We start from the raw sequence: 19,590 nt of genomic DNA on the forward strand, positions 1-19,590 counted from the left end.
ATTTTGCATTTCATTCTTTAATATACTTGGTGTTTTAAGTGACATGCCATAAAGGAAGAACGAAGTAAAAATTTTCCAGTTAATGAGTTAAATGCTGTTAATTCTTGTTTTCCATTTTGGAAATCAGGGCTGAATTGAAGAGACTGATACTACTTACTGAATTTAACATCCAGTTTCTCTTTTCTCAGGTTTAAAATATTTTGAGAATCAAACACAAAAGTGGTAACATTTTTCCTCGCACTTTTAAGTGACTTATCAGTGAGTGAACAATGCCCAGATACTTGGAAAGAAGTGGCAAATCACAACGTTTTCAGGTTGCCATTGGTAGAATTTTGAAGTGGACCTTTGCTAAGAGGTCAGCATTTATGTTAGGTTGCAGGTGTCAGAGGTCTCTGATCCAGTGGTCAGTCTCCTACTGTCTCAGGGAAATGCTCATCAAAGATCTCTAAGTAAAGAAAGATGGGCTTATTTTACCTTTTATTTATTTATTTATTTTCTGCCGGGAAAGATTCACCCTGAGCTAACATCTGTTGCCAGTATTCCTCTTTTTTTTTCTTCCTCCCCAAAGCCCCGATACATAGTTGTATATTCCAGTTCTAAGTCCTTCTAGTTCTTCTATGTGAGCTGTCACCACAGCATGGCCCCTGACAGAGGGGTGGTGTGGTTCCACGCCCAGGAACCAAACCCAGGCCGCCGAAGTGGAGCACACTAACCTTTAACCACTAGACCATCAGGGCTGGCTCTAACTTTTATTGGTGATAATAACACTAATTTTCACAGCCTATCATCCTCAACAGCCAACTCTCTTAATCCAATTCTTAATTGTAACAATTATTTCACGGTTTTAAAAATGAACGGCTTTGCCTGAGTCTTTGACAATGCTTATCCTTGAGAAGAAAAATGTTGTAAAGACAATATTGTGAGTTCCTTTTAAAAACCATATTGGTTTTGTGTGTGTGTGTATTGATAATACCTTTACATGGCATGACCTAGAAAAGAATAGCAAAAAGAAAATCATTCTCTTTAGAGGGAAACCACTGCTTCCAGTTTCAGTGGATATTTCCAAAGATTCTCTGAATAATCAAGCTTGTATATTTTATAGGAATGATAGCATCATATGCACACTGTCCTGTGCCTCGCCTTTTCCATTTGATATATGTGGGAGATTGTTCCACATGAACACACAGAGCTAACGCTTTTAATTTGAGCCACTTTTCTTTTATGAAGGTAAAGAGTGAATACTTGAATTCATTACCCCTTACCCATGTTTTTTATCCTTTGTCGTGACTTTTTTTCCATGAAGACAATTAATTCAAGGTAGAACCAACTAATTAATTCTCCCCCAGGTAAGTCATTGCTCGTATGTATAGTATGTTTTTAAAATCATTTTGTTTTGTATTGTATTACACATTTTCTTAAAAGACAAGTATTCAAATCATATTTTTAAAAAACTTTCTCCATCCCACTAAACACACCGAAAAACTCAAGAGGCATTTAGGTGTGTTACAGACTTACTCACTTCTGCCAGATTCAGATGTGGTTCTATCTACTCAATTGTCTACCTTTTTTCATTCTGTAGTGTTTGCCAAAACTCATATCATTCAATAGTTCTTCAGTTATTTTACCAACAAAAGCCTTAAAAATAAACATGTCTTTACATACATCATCATACATATGGCAGATAAAGACCAATAGAATGACCAAATCATTAATATCTGTGCTTTCATCTGTCAAGAATCAAGTTAAGCTGAGTTTTGCCACCAGTTGTGGTCATACATCTTGAGTACAACAAAAATATTGAACTTTTATTTCCAGCAATATAGATGATTAGATATTCTAAAAAACAAACTCTAGGGGCCAACCCTGTGGCTGAGTGGTTAAGTTCACGTGCTGCACTTCAGCGGGCCAGGGTTTCACTGGTTTGGATCCTGGGCACGGACCTAGCACCGTTCACCAGGCCATGCTGAGGCGGCGTCCCACACAGCACAACCAGAAGGACCTACAACTGGAATATACAACCATGTACTGGGGGCTTTGGGGAGAAGAAGGAAAAAAACAGATTGGCAACAGATGTTAGCTCAGGGCCAATCTCAAAAAAAATAAACTTTTAAACACCTCGAAATTCTTGGTGCAATATAACAAACATTAAATAAACAGCTGAGCTTACAGAACAAGGAAATTCTTCAAGGACCAAAAACAAAGACCACTGGTTAGGGAGTCACTGCTTCCCTAAGGCCACTTGCCAATTGGTAAAAATAGTATCAGCCAACACTAATAGCTAATGTTTGTTGACTACTATATGCCAGGCCCTGCTTTAAGTACTTTACAAGTATTAACTTTAGAACAACCGCATAATGTGGGTACTGTTAGCTCCATCTTTCAGAGGCTCAAAGAAACAAGTTAGAACCTTGGCTAGTAATAGCTACATGGGAGAGAGGCGACATGACCCTGAGTAAGATATGGAATTAACACTTAGATTCCCACATAAAGCTGAGACATTCAAAGGGCTCTATCTTCTTTGAAAGGGCTGTTAAGGAAAAAAAGTCCTACCTGCCACAAGAAAATTTTTCTGTGGCAGCCTTAGCTCTAGGTGGGCAAAAAGTCTTCCACAAGAATTCTGAACCACGAGTTTGCCCTTACGTGTCATTAGAGTTCAGATTTACGCTACCATCAAGGCCTGGAAAACTCAAACCAAAATACTATGTTTGAGTGGCCCTCAGTTGATAGTGCCCTGGGGTGCCTGGCAAAAGCAAACATAGGTGTTCTTTTGGGGGGGTGCTCCCTTAACTGAGGCCTCAGAAGATTCCAGTAGATAAAGCCCACCCAAATAAGAGCTCACAATCTAATTAGAAAACACAAGGAAACAAGCCACTACACGTAAGAAACAATTACAAACCAAGTACTTCAGATATTAGAAGTATTAGATGCAGAATACAAAATGACTATATTTAAAAATATTTAGAGGAATAAAGGAAGGTGTCAGTAAGCCAAGCAAGAAATAAAAGTCATTGAAATATGACCAGGAAAATTTGAAAAATAATCAACTTACACAAATGAAAAAGTCATGGGAAGTAAAAACAGAATGGACGTTAAACAGCAGATTGAACACAGCCAAAGAAAACAAGTAAACTAAAACTTACCCAGTATACATTACCTAGAATACAGCAGAAATACACCAATGCATGGAGAATCATAAAAGATATTAAGAGACTTGGGGAATAGAGTGAAAAAGATTGAATCTATATAAAATTGGAGTTCCAAAGACAAAAGAATAGGTAATATTAAACAACAGCTGAAAATTTCCTAGATTTGGTCATAGTTAGGAATTACTGCATTTAGGAAGCACAATACATCAGAAGCAGGATAGATAGGGTTATAGTGAAACTGCAGAGTGACAAAGAGGAGGTCTTAAATGTAACAAAGAAAAAATTGATTGCCCAAAAAGAATAATGCTGAAACTTAATTTCCCAACAGCAACAATTTAAGCTAGAAGACAACTGAATGATACAAAGTTTTGAGAGGAAATAACCTAGATCTAAAATTATAACTATAATTTAGTGCAAAGACATTAAAAAGGTACTTCCAGAAAATAAAGTTTACTATCAACAGATCCTCACCAAAGGTCATTCTAAAGGATATACTTCAATAAGAAGAAAAAGAATAACGGAGTGCAAGAACGGTGAACAAAGAAATGGTGACCATGTCGGGGAAACAGCACAGACTGCAGAAAGCAAGGATGAGAATGTCCAGTTGGAAGGAGGATAAAATAAATTAGACGGGCATTCTTTGAACCGAGATACACACGTCCCTGGGGATAAATGAAGACTCTCCAGGAGGTGCAGGCACATAAGCTTTTAAGAGTCAACTTCAGTATGTTTTCCACCGTCCCCATTCTCCTGCGGGGTGTCGTTCTCCACCTCTCCGTTCACAATCCTCATTCTCCCACTTTACAAAAGAAAGACGTACTTCTTACACATCTTAAATATTATTGTGGCCCAATGTCCCGGTGTGTAAAAACTTCCTGGGTTGCCAAGTAAAGGGACAATTTGAAACAGTTTTTGTTTATGCAGACCTCACCTCTTCCGTCTCACTACCATCAAATACTCCATCAATCCTGAAAGAGAAGCCCTTGAAAGTAAAGCAAAGACAGCATTAGGAAGAAATATTGAGCCTGGCAATATTTTATTCCACTCAGGCAACAAATTTCATGGCACAGCTCTGACTGTCTTAAAATTCAAAAATGAGATTTTTTTATGGGAACGTGTATAAAACGAAGCCAGACTGTTTCCAACAGAAAAGGTCAATCTTTTTTGACAGCTTGGTTTGCCAATGAGGACTTTCCAATTCGTTTATTTGGTAGTCATTTTTCCATACTTAGAATTAGCTAGAATCTGCAGCTACAAAATTCTGACAAAAATATATTTAAAGCAAAAGGTTTTTAAAAATATTGTACAAATGTTGGTGGGAATGTGAGAAATTGGCACCCTTGTGCTTTGTCGATGGGAATCTAAAATGGTGCAGCCACTATGGAATAGTGTGGCACTTCCTCAAAAAAATGAGAATTACCCTTTGATCCAGCAATTCCATTTCTGCGTATACACACAAAAAAATTGAAAGCAAGGACTCGAACAGATATTTGTGCACCAATGTTCATAGCAGCATTATTCACAGTAACTAAAAGGTGGAGACAACCCAAATGTCCACCAATGGATGAATGGATAAACAAAATGGTATATACATACAATGGAATATTATTCAGGCTTAAAAAGAAAGGAAATGCTGATACATGCTACATGGATGAACCGTGAAGACACTATGCTAAGTGAAATTAGCCAGACATAAAAGGACAAGTATGATTCTGCTTATATGAGGTACCTGGACTAGTCAAATTCCTACAGACAGAAAGTACTATAGCAGTTGCCGTGGGTGGGGAATGGGGTGTTATCGTTTAATAAGTAGAGAATTTCAGTTTGAGATGATGAAAAAGTTCTGGAGATGGACAGTGGAGATGGTTGCACAACAATGTGAATGTACTTAATGCCACTGAACTGTACAGTTAAAATGGTAAATTTTATGTTATGTATATTTTAACACAATTATATATATATATATAAAGAAAAAAACAAAAACAAAAGAAAAAATACATAAAGCTGTGCTGACCCAGAAATAGAAAGGTTTAATCATCAGATAATCAATTTATTTTCAGTCTCTTTTTTCTAAGTAATAAAAACATTAAAGGGCATAATATCAATTGATTGTAAATGTTTAGGAATTTATTTCTGGATCCTCAATTCTATTCCATTGAACTATAAATCTGTCTCTATGCCAGTTGCCCCACTGTCTTGATTACTGCAGCTTTGCAGTACGTTTTGAAATCAGGAAGTGTGAGCTCTCCAACTTTCTTCTTTCCAAGATTATTTTGGCTCTTCTGAGTCCCTTGCGTTTCCATATGAATTTTAGAATCTGCAACATGGCCAGCTGAAATTTTGATGGGATTGCACTGAATCCATAGATAATTTAGGGAATACTGCCATTTTAACAGTATTAAATCTTCTGATCCATGAACATGGGATGTCTCTTCATTTCTTTAGCTCTTCTTTCATTTCTTTCAATATTTTGTGGTTTTCAGCATACAAATCTTGCCCTTCCTTTGTTAAATTTATTCCCAAGTAATTATTCTTGATGGAATTGTTTTCTTAATTTCTTTTTCAGATTGTTCATTGCTAATATATAAAAATACAATTGATTTTTGTATATTGATATTTATCCCACACCCTGGCTAAACTCGTTGATTAGTTCTAATAGTTTTTTAATGTATTCCCCTTAGGATTTTATAATAAAGTTGAATATCCCATGAAAAAACATTGTAATCTAAAATTTTGGATAAAGCTTTTCAGTTTTTTTCCTGGGGGCAAAGAGGAATAGTAAGTTTCCAGTTCAGTTTTTAAAAGTATATTAATGATGCCATTTAATAAGAAAACCGTTTTTGGGGGGGGAGGTTGTTTTTTGAGGGCATTTAGGCTTGGCTATCTCTGTCCTGCCAATTTGAAAGATGTCAAACCTACTGAAAAGTAGAAAGAAATAGTAAAATGAAGACCCATATACCCTTCACCTAGATTCAGCAGTTTTAAAACATTTACCGCATTTGCTTTACTAGTCTATATAAAATATGTATATACATGTATATTTATGATGTACACAAATCTATGTACTGTGGTGGTTTTTTCTTGAAACATTATTAAACTTCACCCGTAGTGTATCTCTTAAAAAGCACATTATCCCACATAACTACAATTCTATTATCATACCCAAGAAATTTAACAGTTACTGTATGAGCTAATACACAGGACATATTCAAATTTCTCTAATTGTCCCTAAAATTTCACTTACAGCTTTATTTTTTTCAATTCAGAATCTAGCCAAGGATCATCTTGCATTTGGTTATCATGTCTTTTTAGATCCTTTAATATTCAGGGAGAGTCCTTCTGCCTTTTCTTTCACGTGCAAGGCCAACTGTCACGTAGAATGTCCTACAAAGATTTGGATTCTTCTGATTGTTTCCTCAAGATTAGACTCAGGTTAAACATTTTTGGAAGGACCATCACAGAGGTGATGTGGTGTACTTCCCATGCCATCAAATCAGGAGGCACAAATGTTTGTCCCATTTTTGGTGAAACTAAGTTTGATCATTTGATGAAGGTCGCAATGGCCAGATCTCTCCATTAAAAAGGTACCTTTCCCCTTTGTAATTAATAAGTAATCTGCGAAGAGATATTTTGAGACCACATCTTATACCTCAGTAAACTTTCATCCACTGCCATCTATTGATGGTCTCTGCCCCTTTTATTTATTACATTAGTGGTTGGAAAACAGAGACTTCCTGATTCTATCATTCCTTCTACACTTGGCTTTTTCTTTTAGACCCCAAATAGATTCAGCCACATAGGGAAAGACTCATCAAAATTTCTCTGAGTTCGTGAACATCCCTTCCATGAAGGTTCTGAAACTGCCCCTAAAGGAAGCCGTGGCAAAGACGGCTCATGGACCCTTGAAATGTCCTCTCCTCCTCTGGCTCAAGGCTAGTCTACATTCCCAGACCCCCTGGTGGTAAGATGTGGGCACATGTCTAAATTCTCTCCAATGGAATATGATCGGAAGGGATGTATGCCACTTCCAGGCCTAGGCCTGAGGATGAAGGATGCACTCCCTCCATGCTTTCCTTCCATTTACTAACTAGAACCTATGGCCACCTGGCCTTGACCATGAAGAGGACAATGCCTTAGAGCAGGAGTTACTAAACTATTACTGCCACAGGTTAAATCAGGCCTGATGGCTGTTTTTGTAAATAAAGTTTTATTGGAACACAGCCATGTTCACTCATGTACATATTGTCTATAGTTGCTTTCACACAACAAATGGCAGAGTTGAGTAGCTGGGACAGAGATTGGCCCACAAACCTAAAATATTTATTGTCGGACCAGTTTACAGTAAGTTTGTCAACCCCTGCTTTAGAATATAGTCGGCACTCCATTAACGGAGAAATGTTAACTCCTCCATTAAATGGGCCCTTTACTTCCACCACCAAATGTATTTGAGACACACATATCTTGAAAAAAGCCTGACCCTGATATCTCCAGCTCTTTCCTTTTTTAACTGCTAAACTTCTGGAAACAGAGGATCTGGTATACAAATTCCGCTATCTTGCACAGCGGGGCCAGATGAATCTTCTTAAAGCACTACTGGAACCCTGAACTGCCTCGCTCGGGACCTCCCACTGTCTCCCTCCTGCCCTGATATCAAGTCTATTGGCTCTTAGCTTTTTCGAGCCAGTAACCTGACCCCTCCTCCCCAAGTCAAACTTAGCTCCACTGCTCCCTGACACCGAGGTCTGGGACGAGGGTGCAGTGAGACACACCTCAGGCACCAAACTTAGGGGAGCACCAAAAAACTCAGAAATCAGGATGAATAATATTTTAACGCAATATTTTAAAAAATCAAAATTAATGCAAACAGATCTATGAAGTAAATATCCAAATTTTAAACAGTGTTTTTCAGAATTAACCCCCACCTGCTCTGCCTGGCCGCCCAACTTCACAGGTTCTTTGACATGAAAAGGAGGTAATCACTCAAGACAGCTGGCCAGCTGCCCTCTGCCTCAGTGAAACCCAGGGATCTCAAGAGAGATCATTCTGGATGTCCCCCACACAGCCCCCTTGCCACGCCTCCAGCACGGACAGAATCTTAGCTTTTGTTAATGAATACATAAGGTTCTGGCTTTGCGGTGTGAGGCCATCTGCAGGCTCCAGAGCCACAGCAGTTTTCCAGGTCTGAGCATTTTCCATTAGCAGCAGAACCTCTTGAAATGTGCTCTATCTACATCTTGCCATGTTGGCTCTTCTCACACCCTTCACAATTTCACAGTTACACTGGGTGACAGTCTCTGTGTGGCAGAGGAATCTTGACTCTCATATTTAGTCATTCCACAATGACCCCAGCCAGCTTTGTGTCAGTAAAATAAAGATGTGGAAGGCACGGTCTTTGCTGTCAAGGAGCCCACAGTCTAGCGGGAAGGGTGTGCAGAGACAGGGACTCAGATCAATGTTGTTCAGGGTGAAAGGAATAAACACGTCAGAGACAGAGAGCCACAGAGGTTCAGAGATCGCAGCAATGCCACCAAATAGAGGCAACCGGGGAGAAGACCTTTGGGCCTTAAAATATGCGGGGATAGGGGAGGTGGGCAGGGGTGGGGCGAGAAGGGTGGGTGCATTTTAAGGAGAGAGAAAAGTGAAACAAAAGCAGAAAGGAGAAGAAAGAGCTTTGTACCGCTGCTGCTGAAGAGCAAAGTGGTGGGTCCAGCACGTTCCTTCCCCAAGCACCCTGTGGCTGGGTTACAAGCCTAGAATCCCGTCTCCACCACCACGGGGTCCATTGGTGGACAAATGGTGTTTATCTCACAATACAATTTCCCAAAGGTGCTAAACACCGCCCCTCCTCACTCAGGACAGGGAAGCCACTCAAGGCGGCTTTTTTTAAGGCCTTCTTTCCCTCACCGCTTGCTTTGGGTGAGGAATCTGCTGAATAGCCATGTCCTCTTCCCCAGGGCCATTTGCCTTCCACTTATCTGACCTCATCAAATTAATAGCAGCGGTTCCCTCACTAAAGGCATTTCAAACAGAAGACGGCAGCCGACAGGCCTTGCAGTGAAAGTGCTTGGCCTTGAAAATCTTTATCTACAGATAACAAACTTGGCTGGGTGAGATGTTTTTTGAGGAACAATCACATTAACAGCTGTACACTTATCACATTCCCTGGGCAAATTCCTGCTCAGGGGTCCCACAGCGCTCCCCCCAGCAAGCAGTTATAATCGGCATGGAGTCCAGCTTAAAAGGTGCTGCCACGTCCTGAAAGCCATTCTTGTGGGCAGGGGGAGCACACCGTTGCCAGGCCCCTTCCTGAGTACAGCTGTGTCCGGAGTGCTCCAGCCCGCCCCAGAGAGACGCCAGAACGTTGTATTCTGACACCGTTCAGCCACCATACAGTTCCTCCCTTGCTCTCCACCCCAGAAGGACTCTCCACCTCCCTCTCCTGCTGTGCTCTCCTTCCACCCTGCTCTGATTGTCCTCCCTAGTAACCACCCCCGCCCCCTCCAGAGCTCAAACCTGTCTACCCTGGGGCTAACAAACCCCTCCTCGCCTCAACCTTCAACTCCTGCTGTAACTGACACCTGGCCTCCAAGTTCTTGGCTTCCCCACAGCCCTCTGGAGTGCAGGCTGTTCCCTTTCTCACAAACAAGCTCAGGGTCAGGAGGTGGAGTCGCCAGCCTCCCTGCTCCCCAAGGGCACATCCACACCATTTTCCCTCCACTCTCTGAGGTTTAAGCTATACCTCAGCCCACGTCCACCTTCCTCCTGGTTACTCCCGCTATGTACCAAAGACTTCGGCAGTGAGCTCACAGCCTTCTCTCCACCAGACTACCACCACCACCCTAGGCGGCCTTTGCAGTCCTCCAACCCACGCCCTGGGCTCTCTGTCCCTTGACCTTTCTGAAGATCTTCCCCTCCACTCCATTTCAGCCACACCTTCCCAGAGGCAGAAACTCTTCCTGATGCCGGGAATTCAGACACTGCACCCCCCTTGTCATAATTTCCCAACCTTCTGGTGCATTCATCCGGTTACTCCCATCACACTAGCACTTCTTCCTCAGCCGCAAATCCATCACTTTTCCACTTTCTTCCAGTCTACCAGCCCCTTTGGCTTCATGTCGCTCACTCTCTGTCCAGCTTGAACTGCATGCTCCATCTCCTCAATCACTCTCTTGTTCAGTTCATCGAAATCACCACCGCCTTTCTGAACCCTAACCTGGATGAGTCCAACCACCTTTTTCTGAGAAGATCCCACAATGAAGAAAAGTGCACAGCCCAGGAGACTCGGGACTCCAGATCAATGGCCACCCACCTCAGCTGGCCCATCTACACTGCCAACAATTTCTCTTAGTCCCATGGGCCCACCCTGGGGAGCACAGAGCTCTTCGAACCTAACCCTAATCCTTCCATTCTCTCCAGCTCCTTGGGGCCCTGAGCCATACTTCCTGCTCTCTTTCTTCCGTGTGGACAACCTCTCCCCCGTCCCGGAAAGATCAAACAGCATCCAAACAACTGAGGCTGCTCTAGTCTCTCTGGTCTGAAAAATAAATAAATAAGCCCTCTCTTGAGCACCTCTCCTCCCCTTCATAACCAGATGTCTACACTCCCTGCCTCCATTTCCCCACTTCCTTACTCCTTGACCTGCTGTCATCTGTCCCCTGTCTATACCGTGCAACAACTGTCCTCACAGGGCCACCAGCGGGTAACATTCAGTGTTGCTCTGACACAGCTGAGCCTCCCTCCTTGGCTGTGTTTCTGTGACATCACACTCTTGTTGTCCACCTGCATCTCAGCCCACTCCTCCCATGACCCTGGGGGTGGAGCTCCTCTAAGATCTCTTACAGGCCCTCTGCTCTCAAAACGTCAACTCCCATCAAAGGCTGATACCTCACAAATCCACATCTCCAGTCAGGTTCACCTATTAGAGTTCTCTACTCAGATGCTGCAAAGACTGCAAAGCCAAATTACCTCCTCTTCTACTCACTTCTCCTCTGTGTCCCTCTTCTCAGCGAATGGCAGCCCCATCCATCCTGTCCCAGCCGAGCCCTGGGCCCAGCATACAGTTAAAGATCAGTATTTGCAGAATGAATACATAAATTCTTGATCCTCCCTCATTCTCCACAGCCAATAACCAAGACCTGTGAACTTTACCTCCCAGTATATCCCTATGCTGCTTTCTTAATTGAGGCTGGCTGCCTCCTACGCATCCGTCGCAAGGCTTCCAGGACCCCTGGAACTCCGGCAGGACAGGGATCCTGCCAGGTGTTCCCACGGCCCGTGACTGCCCCGCCACGGCGCGGATCACAACGCACTGTCCGCCGGCCATGGTCTGTGACACCCCCACTGTTCCGGGAGCTCCATCTCCAGAAGCGCCCACAGCCCGGCACACGGGAGGCGCTCGGAAGCACTAACTGGATGGAGTCAATCAAAGCCGTAGAGCTCCCAGCGCCCACGCCCGGGCCTGCCCGCTCTCTGCGCGCTTCGCGCTCCCTCCGGGCCTGCGAGACGGCCGGCGAGAGCTCCGCCCCTGTCCCATACGGCGCTCCCGGCGGCCAATGGAAAGGGCCCGTCGGCGCCTTCTCGACACGCTACACTCAGACGAGCCAATGGACGCGCCCTGCGGTGAGTCCCGCCCCCGGCGCGCTGAGCCCGCCAATGGGAGCGGCCGGCGTAGCCCTCAGAGGGCGGGGCGCGGGGGGACGAGGGCGCGGACGGCGCAGAGACTTTGAGCCTTTTCTCCCGTCTGCAGTCTCGGGGAGCGCGGCTTCGGCTCCTGCCCGACCGAACCGACGGACCATGGGGGCTCTGGGCGTCCGGCGCGGCCTGGAGTGGCTGCTGGGCCTCTACTTCCTCTCCCACGTCCCCATCACCCTGTTCCTGGACCTGCAGGCGCTGCTGCCGCGCGAACTCTACCCGCTGGAGGTGAGGGCGCCGTCTGTCCGGGCCGCCGGCCGCCGAGCTTGGGGCCCCTCCGCACTCTGCGGTCGTGCCCTAGGGTCCCCACGACCTCCCCTCCTCCGCCCTCGCCCCCCAGGAGGTCTAGTTCTGCCCCCCTTCCCTCCCGCCTTCTTCCGGTCCCGCCCCTGCCCCTCCTCATCCTTCAGTTCGAAGTCTTCCTCGGGGCGTTCTTTACCCATCCCAGCCCTTCCCCCCAAGCTGCTGGGGGCAAAACTTTGTTGCTTTTAAAGACACTTCTTCCCTGGGTCTGCGTAAGGTTCCCACACCCCGCCTCTGGTCAGTTGTCAGTATTTGAGGAAAGTAGCCTGGATGGACCACTGTCTAAATCACGTGCTGGGTTTGTTTTAAAGTTGTGTTTTCTGGAAGATCTTTAAAATACCGTCTAATCCCAAAGAAATAATCCAAGTAGAATTAGACCCTCTAAAGGGCATTTGCAGATCGTCATTACTTCAAGATCAGCGACTTTAAGATCCAGCAACTTCAAAAGCTCAGAAGTAAATTAAGGACACCTTTTCAGCTCAGCCCCTTTAACTAGGTTCGGGTAAGAGTGATCAGCTGAGTAGAAATGGAGGCGGAAGCCTCGTTCCTGGTTGTTGGCGGGCGTTCTCTACCCCAGCCGTGGCTTTAATGCTTCTTATGTATTCAGAGCTCCAGTTTTATTTTCCCAGTCTTTTCCCTGTAGCCTTCTTCCGTGGCTTCGCTGTCCTCAGTGCTGTGCTTCTCTAATCTGCCTGTAGAACTGTGGGCAAGACTGACTTGTCTACCCAGAGATTTGATTTTGCCTGTTTCTCCTTAAAAGCTTTTTCTCTGCAGAGCAGGGGTTCTTAACCTTAGGTCCATGAATCCCTGATGGTGTGCCTTGTGTTTTCTGGGTGGAGAGTTTATAGCTTCCAGCAACTTTTCCAGGGGTCTGACCCTCCTCAAAAGGTTAAGAGCAACCACTCAACAATGTACCCCCACTCCATAGTCTTTTTGTTTGCTTTTAGATCCAAGCATAGTTGGGAAAACCTCTGACCTACCTTTTCTTGGGAAAAGCGTAGGTAGTGTGTGGCAAGAGCACTGGACTGCGGTCTGCAGACTTGCTTCTTCCAAGAACAAACTGCTCAGTGTCCTGGGCAAGTCAGGGCTCCGTAACCTCAGTTGTCAAGTAGGAGAGAGTGAGTTGGGTTAAATTACAAGCTCAAACATACACAGGATGTATTAGCTTCCTGTAACAAATTACCAAAAACATAGAGGCTCAAAACAACACAGATTTATTCCCTTACAGTTCTGGAGGTCAGAAGCTCGAAATGAATCTTGCAGGGCTAGACCCTGCTGAAGGTCCTAGGGGAGAATCTGTTCCTTGCCTCTTGCAGTTTCTGGTGGCTGCTGGTGTTCCTTGGCTTGTGGCCACATCACTTCAATCTCCACTCTGTTATCACTTTGCGGCCTTTTCTTCTGTGGTCCAATCTCAAGGACACTGTGATTGCATCTAGGGCTCACCAGATAACCAGGATAACCTCCCCATCTCAAGACCCTTAACTTAATCACATCTGCAAAGTCTCTTTTGCCAGATAAGTTTGCTTTCACAGGTTCCAAGGGTTAGGATGCAGGTGTCTGGGGGGGGCCATTATCCAGCCTACCACACAGACCCAGGTAGGACATACTCGTTTAAACAGGTCGGCACAGCTCTGCACTAGCCATTAGTTGCCTTGGAGAAAGGAGAGCCATGTCTGAGGTTTCAAAGTCTGTGTTGCCACCAAAACTCAGGCAGGCTGCCTGTTTACAATCTCTGATGTTATGAGTCCCTTTAATACTGGGCAATTATGAGCCATTTCAAACTTAACAGCTATTGGTTTCTTTTTCCTTTCTGCATGTGCCAATCCCACAAGTCCTTGCTCACCACTCACAAAGTACAATTAAAATGTGTCCAACATCATAAAGACCCCGCTTAAACTTAGATATTTGAAGGGCCGGCCCGGTGGCGCAGCAGTTAAGTGCGCACGTTCTGCTTCTCAGCAGCCCGGGTTTTGCCAGTTCGGATCCCGGGTGCAGACATGGCACCGCTTGGCAAGCCATGCTGTGGTAGGCGTCCCACATATAAAGTAGAGGAGGATGGGCACGGATGTTAGCTCAGGGCCAGTCTTCCTCAGCAAAAAGAGGGGGATTGGCAGTAGTTAGCTCACGGCTAATCTTCCTCAAAAAAATAAATAAATAAATAAACTTAGATATTTGATTTGGTAAAGTTTCCTCAGCTTTTTTTTTTTTTTTCTTTTTTTGAGGAAGATTAGCTGTGAGCTAACTACTGCCAATCCCCCTCTTTTTGCCGAGGAAGACTGGCCCTGAGCTAACATCCGTGCCCATCCTCCTCTACTTTATATGTGGGACGCCTACCACAGCATGGCTTTTGCCAGTCGGTGCCATGTCCGCAACTGGGATCCGAACCAGCGAACCCCAGGCCGCAGAGAAGCAGAACGTGTGAACTTAACCGCTGTACCACCGGGCCAGCCCATCAGCTTTATTTTTTTTAATGTTCACTTACTGTAAAAGATCAAGGACCAGTGTAGGCAGGACCTGGCCAGGAACTGTTTGTGTGTCTGCTGTTTGAAGGCGTTAGCAACACAAGCATCCTGGCTTGGAAGGCCTGTGTTTTTATTCAGTCTTGTTTTGGGGTGGAGAATGACGGTTTTGTTGCTCCTCTGTGGGGAAAATAATACTAATAAAAGCCTTGAGTTATTTTCAGATTTTCTTTGAAAAAATGCCAAAATTTAACATCAGTTCTGTTTTTCCTCCCTAAACAGAACGAACTTTTCCCTACAACTCAAAAGCTTGTGGAGAGCACATAATGGGCTAAAATTTGCAAATTAAATCTCTTTGTTGGTTTGAACCAGATCAACGCTTGGAAAAACTCTTACTATGAAACAGTAAGAATTAAGTTTGAGTTAGAACATGGAGAGGATGGGGAGCATTTTGCAGCTGGGTAGCACTGCTGTTAAAATAAGGAGCAAGGGGTGAGCATCAAGGTCTGAAATCAATCTGCTCTCATTCTGAGTTAGAGAAGTGCAAGATGACTCAGTAGCAGCTCCTGGTTTAGAAATCCCTGTGCATAGGCCAGGTGAATATTTTAATGGTAACAATAGTGAGTTGAGTCAAATGTGAATCAGGTATACATGGAAACAGTTTTATTACCTTTTTTGGGTCTCACCTAATAATTCTTGTTAATGACCACTTGCATGCTGAGATTTTAATAGGATTAAACTTGAACCTCTTCAAATATGTATTAATTACATTCAATTAAATCTTAACATTTACTATGTGCTAGCCATTATTCTAAGACTATATATATTAACTCATTTTATCTTACCAACAGTGAGGTAGGTACTATAATTGGGAAATAAGCTTAGTGGGATTAAGTGTTTTGCCCGGAGCCAGGCCCCCTGCCCCCAGGTCCCATGCTCTTCCCTCTTCGGGGGCCTGTGCCTTGCCTTCCACTGCCCTTCGTCCAGGCTTTGTTCTGGCATGAGGTGGTTGGGTCCTAATTGAGTACGAGAGCTGGCTGATTATTCTAAATTTTACTAATCTCCTCCTGCAGCCCTTAGAAATTACAGTGCTGCTTGATTTATGAAACAGGTAGATCTGAGAGAGTGTACAAATTAAATAGAAAATGAAGTTCAAATGAACAAGAATGCTTTCTAAATTCTGTGGTAACTCTTTTAAAGCAGATTGTTCCCTCCAGTAGTTTTTAAGTAAATCTAGAAAACAAAAAAGGGTCTTAAAAAACATTTAGTCCAAGTTGCTTGTTCTACAGATGAGGAACTAGCCCCCAGGAGAGGTGGAGTGACTTAACTTTTATGAACGTTTTCTACCACATTACCATGCTGAGAAGTACTCAGAGAGAAGCTAAGGGTATTGCCGTGAATTTAAATTTCAAGTCAAGTGCAAATTAGAAATCAGTTGGTCAATAAATTGGTTATCCAGCCGGAGCCTTTCTGAAATTAATATTATGCTAACAGAATGTTTGTTTCTGGATATTTGCTCAAAGGCCACTCGCAGCCATGAGGCCTCTATTTCACAATAGTGAGATTTATCTTTTGATTAAAAATTAACAGGAAAAATATCTTTGGATTTTCCATTGTAAGCTAAATTCTTACCTTGGAAGTTGCCTTTATTTATCATAATGTCAAGACCTATTTGGCTTTGAAGGCAGGTGTGTCAAGACAACGCCATCTCCAGGAGGTTAACTGCGACAGACCTTTGGTGGTCCACTTGTATGGAGAGCCCTAGGCTTGGGGCTCTTAAAATAGCACAAAATAGGCAGCCTCACAGCCTCCGCTTCCTTCCTCTGCCTGTAGCCCTGTCAGTGTGGCTCTGCACTTTTTGATTTGACGGTCCAATTCTGATGATGGGGCCCGAGCTAGAACGGAGGCCACTAACCCTCAAGCCTTGCCGTAGCCTAGGAGCCGTGCAGTCTGTGACTCGGGGCAGTTTGTTCTACACATCTCCTACTGGTCTCTTAAAAGAAAAAATTTAGAAAACTAGGGGAATTAAGAATGATGAGGAACTTGACATTTGGGGCTTATTTAAAATTGCATCTTCATATAGGTTACATTTACCTCCCTCCTACCCCCACCTTCCCCTTAAAAAAGACAAGGAGATTCCATTCATTTCTGTACTGAGGAAATTTGGCCCTCGGAGCTTGGTGTGCAGTTTTGCTATTGTGAAAGGACGAATGTCAGGATGGTTTTCACGTTATTTTTCTTAGAAAGAATGATACTGCTGGCAGATGGTCATGTTTGTGTGTTAGGAGCCTACCAAGTGCCAGATATTGTTGCTCTTGACAGTGGGCAGCATACTTGGATGTGTGTTACCATGGAGTCAGGAACAAACACTGGGTAGCACAGAGGGGCTAGGAGAGCTGAGGACAGCTTCTCAGAGAAGGTAACATTTGAGGTAGAGCTAGTGAATTTGTATTCAATGGCCATCCAGGCTGCACCACAAAAGCCCACAGGCCTGCCGGCAGCCCGTGGGGGCTAGGGAGTAAGGTGCTTGCAGTGGGTCGGAGCTGCTGAGCCTGTCCTGCCAGGTGACTGTATTCATCTGATCTTTATCTTTTTCCAGTTGAGAAACCTGATGGAGTGGTATGCTAAGGAGTTCAAAGACCCTCTGCTACAGGACCCCCCAATGTGGTTTAAGTCCTTCCTGTTTTGCGAGCTTGTGTTTCAGCTGCCTTTTTTTCCCTTTGCAGCGTATGCCTTCTTCAAAGGTTAGTAAATGGTGGGGAAATCCCGTTTTTGCTCTGAAATCAGGTCCCAGAAATCTTTTGGGAAGGTATCTCCAAGGGAGAGGGGAGTGGTCCCTGTGGTCTGTGTGAGAGTGATATAGGATTTTGGGGGAATGGCCAGGATAGATCTTGTAAAGGGATGTTGAGTGTGGCTCAGGCTGTCAGTGGTCAGCAGGGCTGCAGGACTGCCTCAGTCAACTGGAAAGTTCTCTCACACACAACACCTGAGGCTACTTAAAGACTGAACTTGTTCCTTTTTATTGTGTCCACCCCCCCCCCCATGGAATTTCTTTCTTTTATTGTTGGCTTTTATTTCTCTGCTTTGGGTAGTATCTTACTGGTTTATCAATAGTAACATCAAGCTGATCCCTAAAGGGCTTAACTTCTCATTTAAAAATTATTTACAGTGTCCTCCTATGACTAATGCTTTTATAAAGAACGTGGCCACACCAGTGTATGTGGTAACTAAGCTTGTACAGCTTATTTCCCACTGGAACCCCCAAATCCATCTCCCGGCAGAATCTGTTGATCTTCTCGCCTCTGTATAATTACTTAACAGATGCTGCTGTTTAGACCCCCTTGCAATTTAGATCAAACAGATTTAACTGTGATGGCCGTTTTCCTACCCTAGAGTTTTCTGAATTAAATTTTGACCCCCTACCCTTGTTCTTTGGCAGCTAGGGCCCCAGCTGTCACATAAGTTTGCATATTATAACACATGTGGTTTTCCATTTGTTTCCACCTGGAAAAGGAGGTAGAATGGTTCAGCTGAAGGGAGCAGGCAGAGACAGGGTGGAGAATGTGGGCATCCTGGAGTCATGAACAGACCTAATGCTTCTCTCTTTCTCTTCCCCTGACAACTTCAGGAGGCTGCAAGTGGATCCGCATCCCTGCAATCATCTACTCGGTTCACACCATGACAACTCTAATTCCAATTCTCTCCATATTTCTGTTTGAGGATTTCTCCAAAGCCAGTGGTTTCAAAGCACAAGGACCTAAGACTTTCCATGAACGACTAACCCTCTTATCTGTCTATGCCCCCTACTTTCTCATCCCTCTTATGATTCTGCTTTTCATGTTGTGGAGCCCCCACTACAAGTATGAGGAGAAAAGAAAGAAAAAATGAGAGAAATAACCACGCCCAGGGGAGAGATGCCCGCAGGCAGTTTCCTCTTGGAGCCGGTACAAGAAAACTGCTCAGAACCCATGTCTTCAGTAACATATGAAGCACACTAGCAGCAACACACAAGAGCAAGACACTGGCAGGAGCAACATCAGACCTTCACCTTCCAAGGACACTGGCACAAACAGACCGATCACCTGAGGATGAGCAGAGGGGTCAGGCTAGGTGATAGGAAGTGGTGCCACATACCTCACTGTGTGCCTAAGTGCCATTGCAGGATTACTAAAAGCAGGACCAGACCAGAAACTGGATAAAACTTCCAAGAAACATGGCCTGCTTGGCATGTTCATGAGTCATCTGACCCACATTATACATGTGACAGAACCCTTGACTCATGATTCTCTACAGCCTATCACTAATCAGCAAGATGAATACTGAGATGTTTCAGGCCACTTTTAAGTTGGAAATTATGCCACTTTAATATTCATTAAAAACTCTATCATGTTTTCTTGTCCCCATCCCTGGGGGGAAAAAGTTCTGCAAGAGGTTTAAACTTAGTTTTCCTTAAGGTTCAGCCTTGGCACAACTCTCAATCAGAAATAGGTTAAACTGGAAGGTGTTCTGTTTCTGTCTTAAAACAGGTCATCCTGAGAAAAGAGATTTTTTAAGTCTCCTTGTTTATCCTCTTTCTAAACCTTAGTGTTCTTTATAGACCACCTGACATAAGTTCCTTTACTCTGGGGTCTGCTGTCTCAAACCTGATCTGGAGGTGTGCGTCCTACTGGGTAGCTTCATCCTTCCCAATGGTTTGATCATCCCTTCCCGTGTTCTCAGTTGAAGGGGTGGGGGCAGCGGGGCGTGTCCCATGTGTGCATTTAAGGTCTCTTCATATTAGCACCTGGTGTTTCTATTAGCTTCCTGTCAATTCGTACTCAAGGCCAACCCCCAAAAAAGACTTGTGAACACACGGAAAATGGTAGAAACTAGTCCCAGGTAGTTCCCTCCTTTTGCCTGTTTTGCTCACAAGCCGCATTGGTCTGATTGTTGGGAGTATCATCTGACTCATGTGTCTGATCCAAATAAAAGTAGCTGCTGACCACTGCCTG

General features: G+C 44.2%; 1 protein-coding gene and 1 long non-coding RNA gene across 2 annotated transcripts; one reads left to right on the forward strand and one right to left on the reverse strand.

Moving 5' to 3' along the window:
- Window positions 1-468: 468 nt before the first annotated feature.
- LOC139074105 (uncharacterized) lies at window positions 469-14,779 on the reverse strand. Its single transcript, XR_011523547.1, has 3 exons — window positions 14,623-14,779; window positions 13,121-13,236; window positions 469-4,128 (listed from the first exon to the last, which is right to left on the reverse strand). It is a non-coding gene; the product is annotated as an uncharacterized lncRNA (long non-coding RNA).
- Window positions 10,951-19,583, forward strand: TMEM97 (transmembrane protein 97). Its single transcript, XM_008527744.2, has 3 exons — window positions 10,951-12,065; window positions 17,199-17,343; window positions 18,228-19,583. The coding sequence occupies exons 1-3, from the start codon at window positions 11,559-11,561 to the stop codon at window positions 18,485-18,487; spliced, it is 912 nt and encodes a 303-aa protein (XP_008525966.2). The 5' UTR covers window positions 10,951-11,558; the 3' UTR covers window positions 18,488-19,583.
- The last annotated feature ends 7 nt before the right edge of the window (window positions 19,584-19,590 follow it).

Source organism: Equus przewalskii, chromosome 10 (genome assembly GCF_037783145.1).
Source record: "Equus przewalskii isolate Varuska chromosome 10, EquPr2, whole genome shotgun sequence".
Taxonomy (NCBI): Eukaryota; Metazoa; Chordata; class Mammalia; order Perissodactyla; family Equidae; genus Equus; species Equus przewalskii.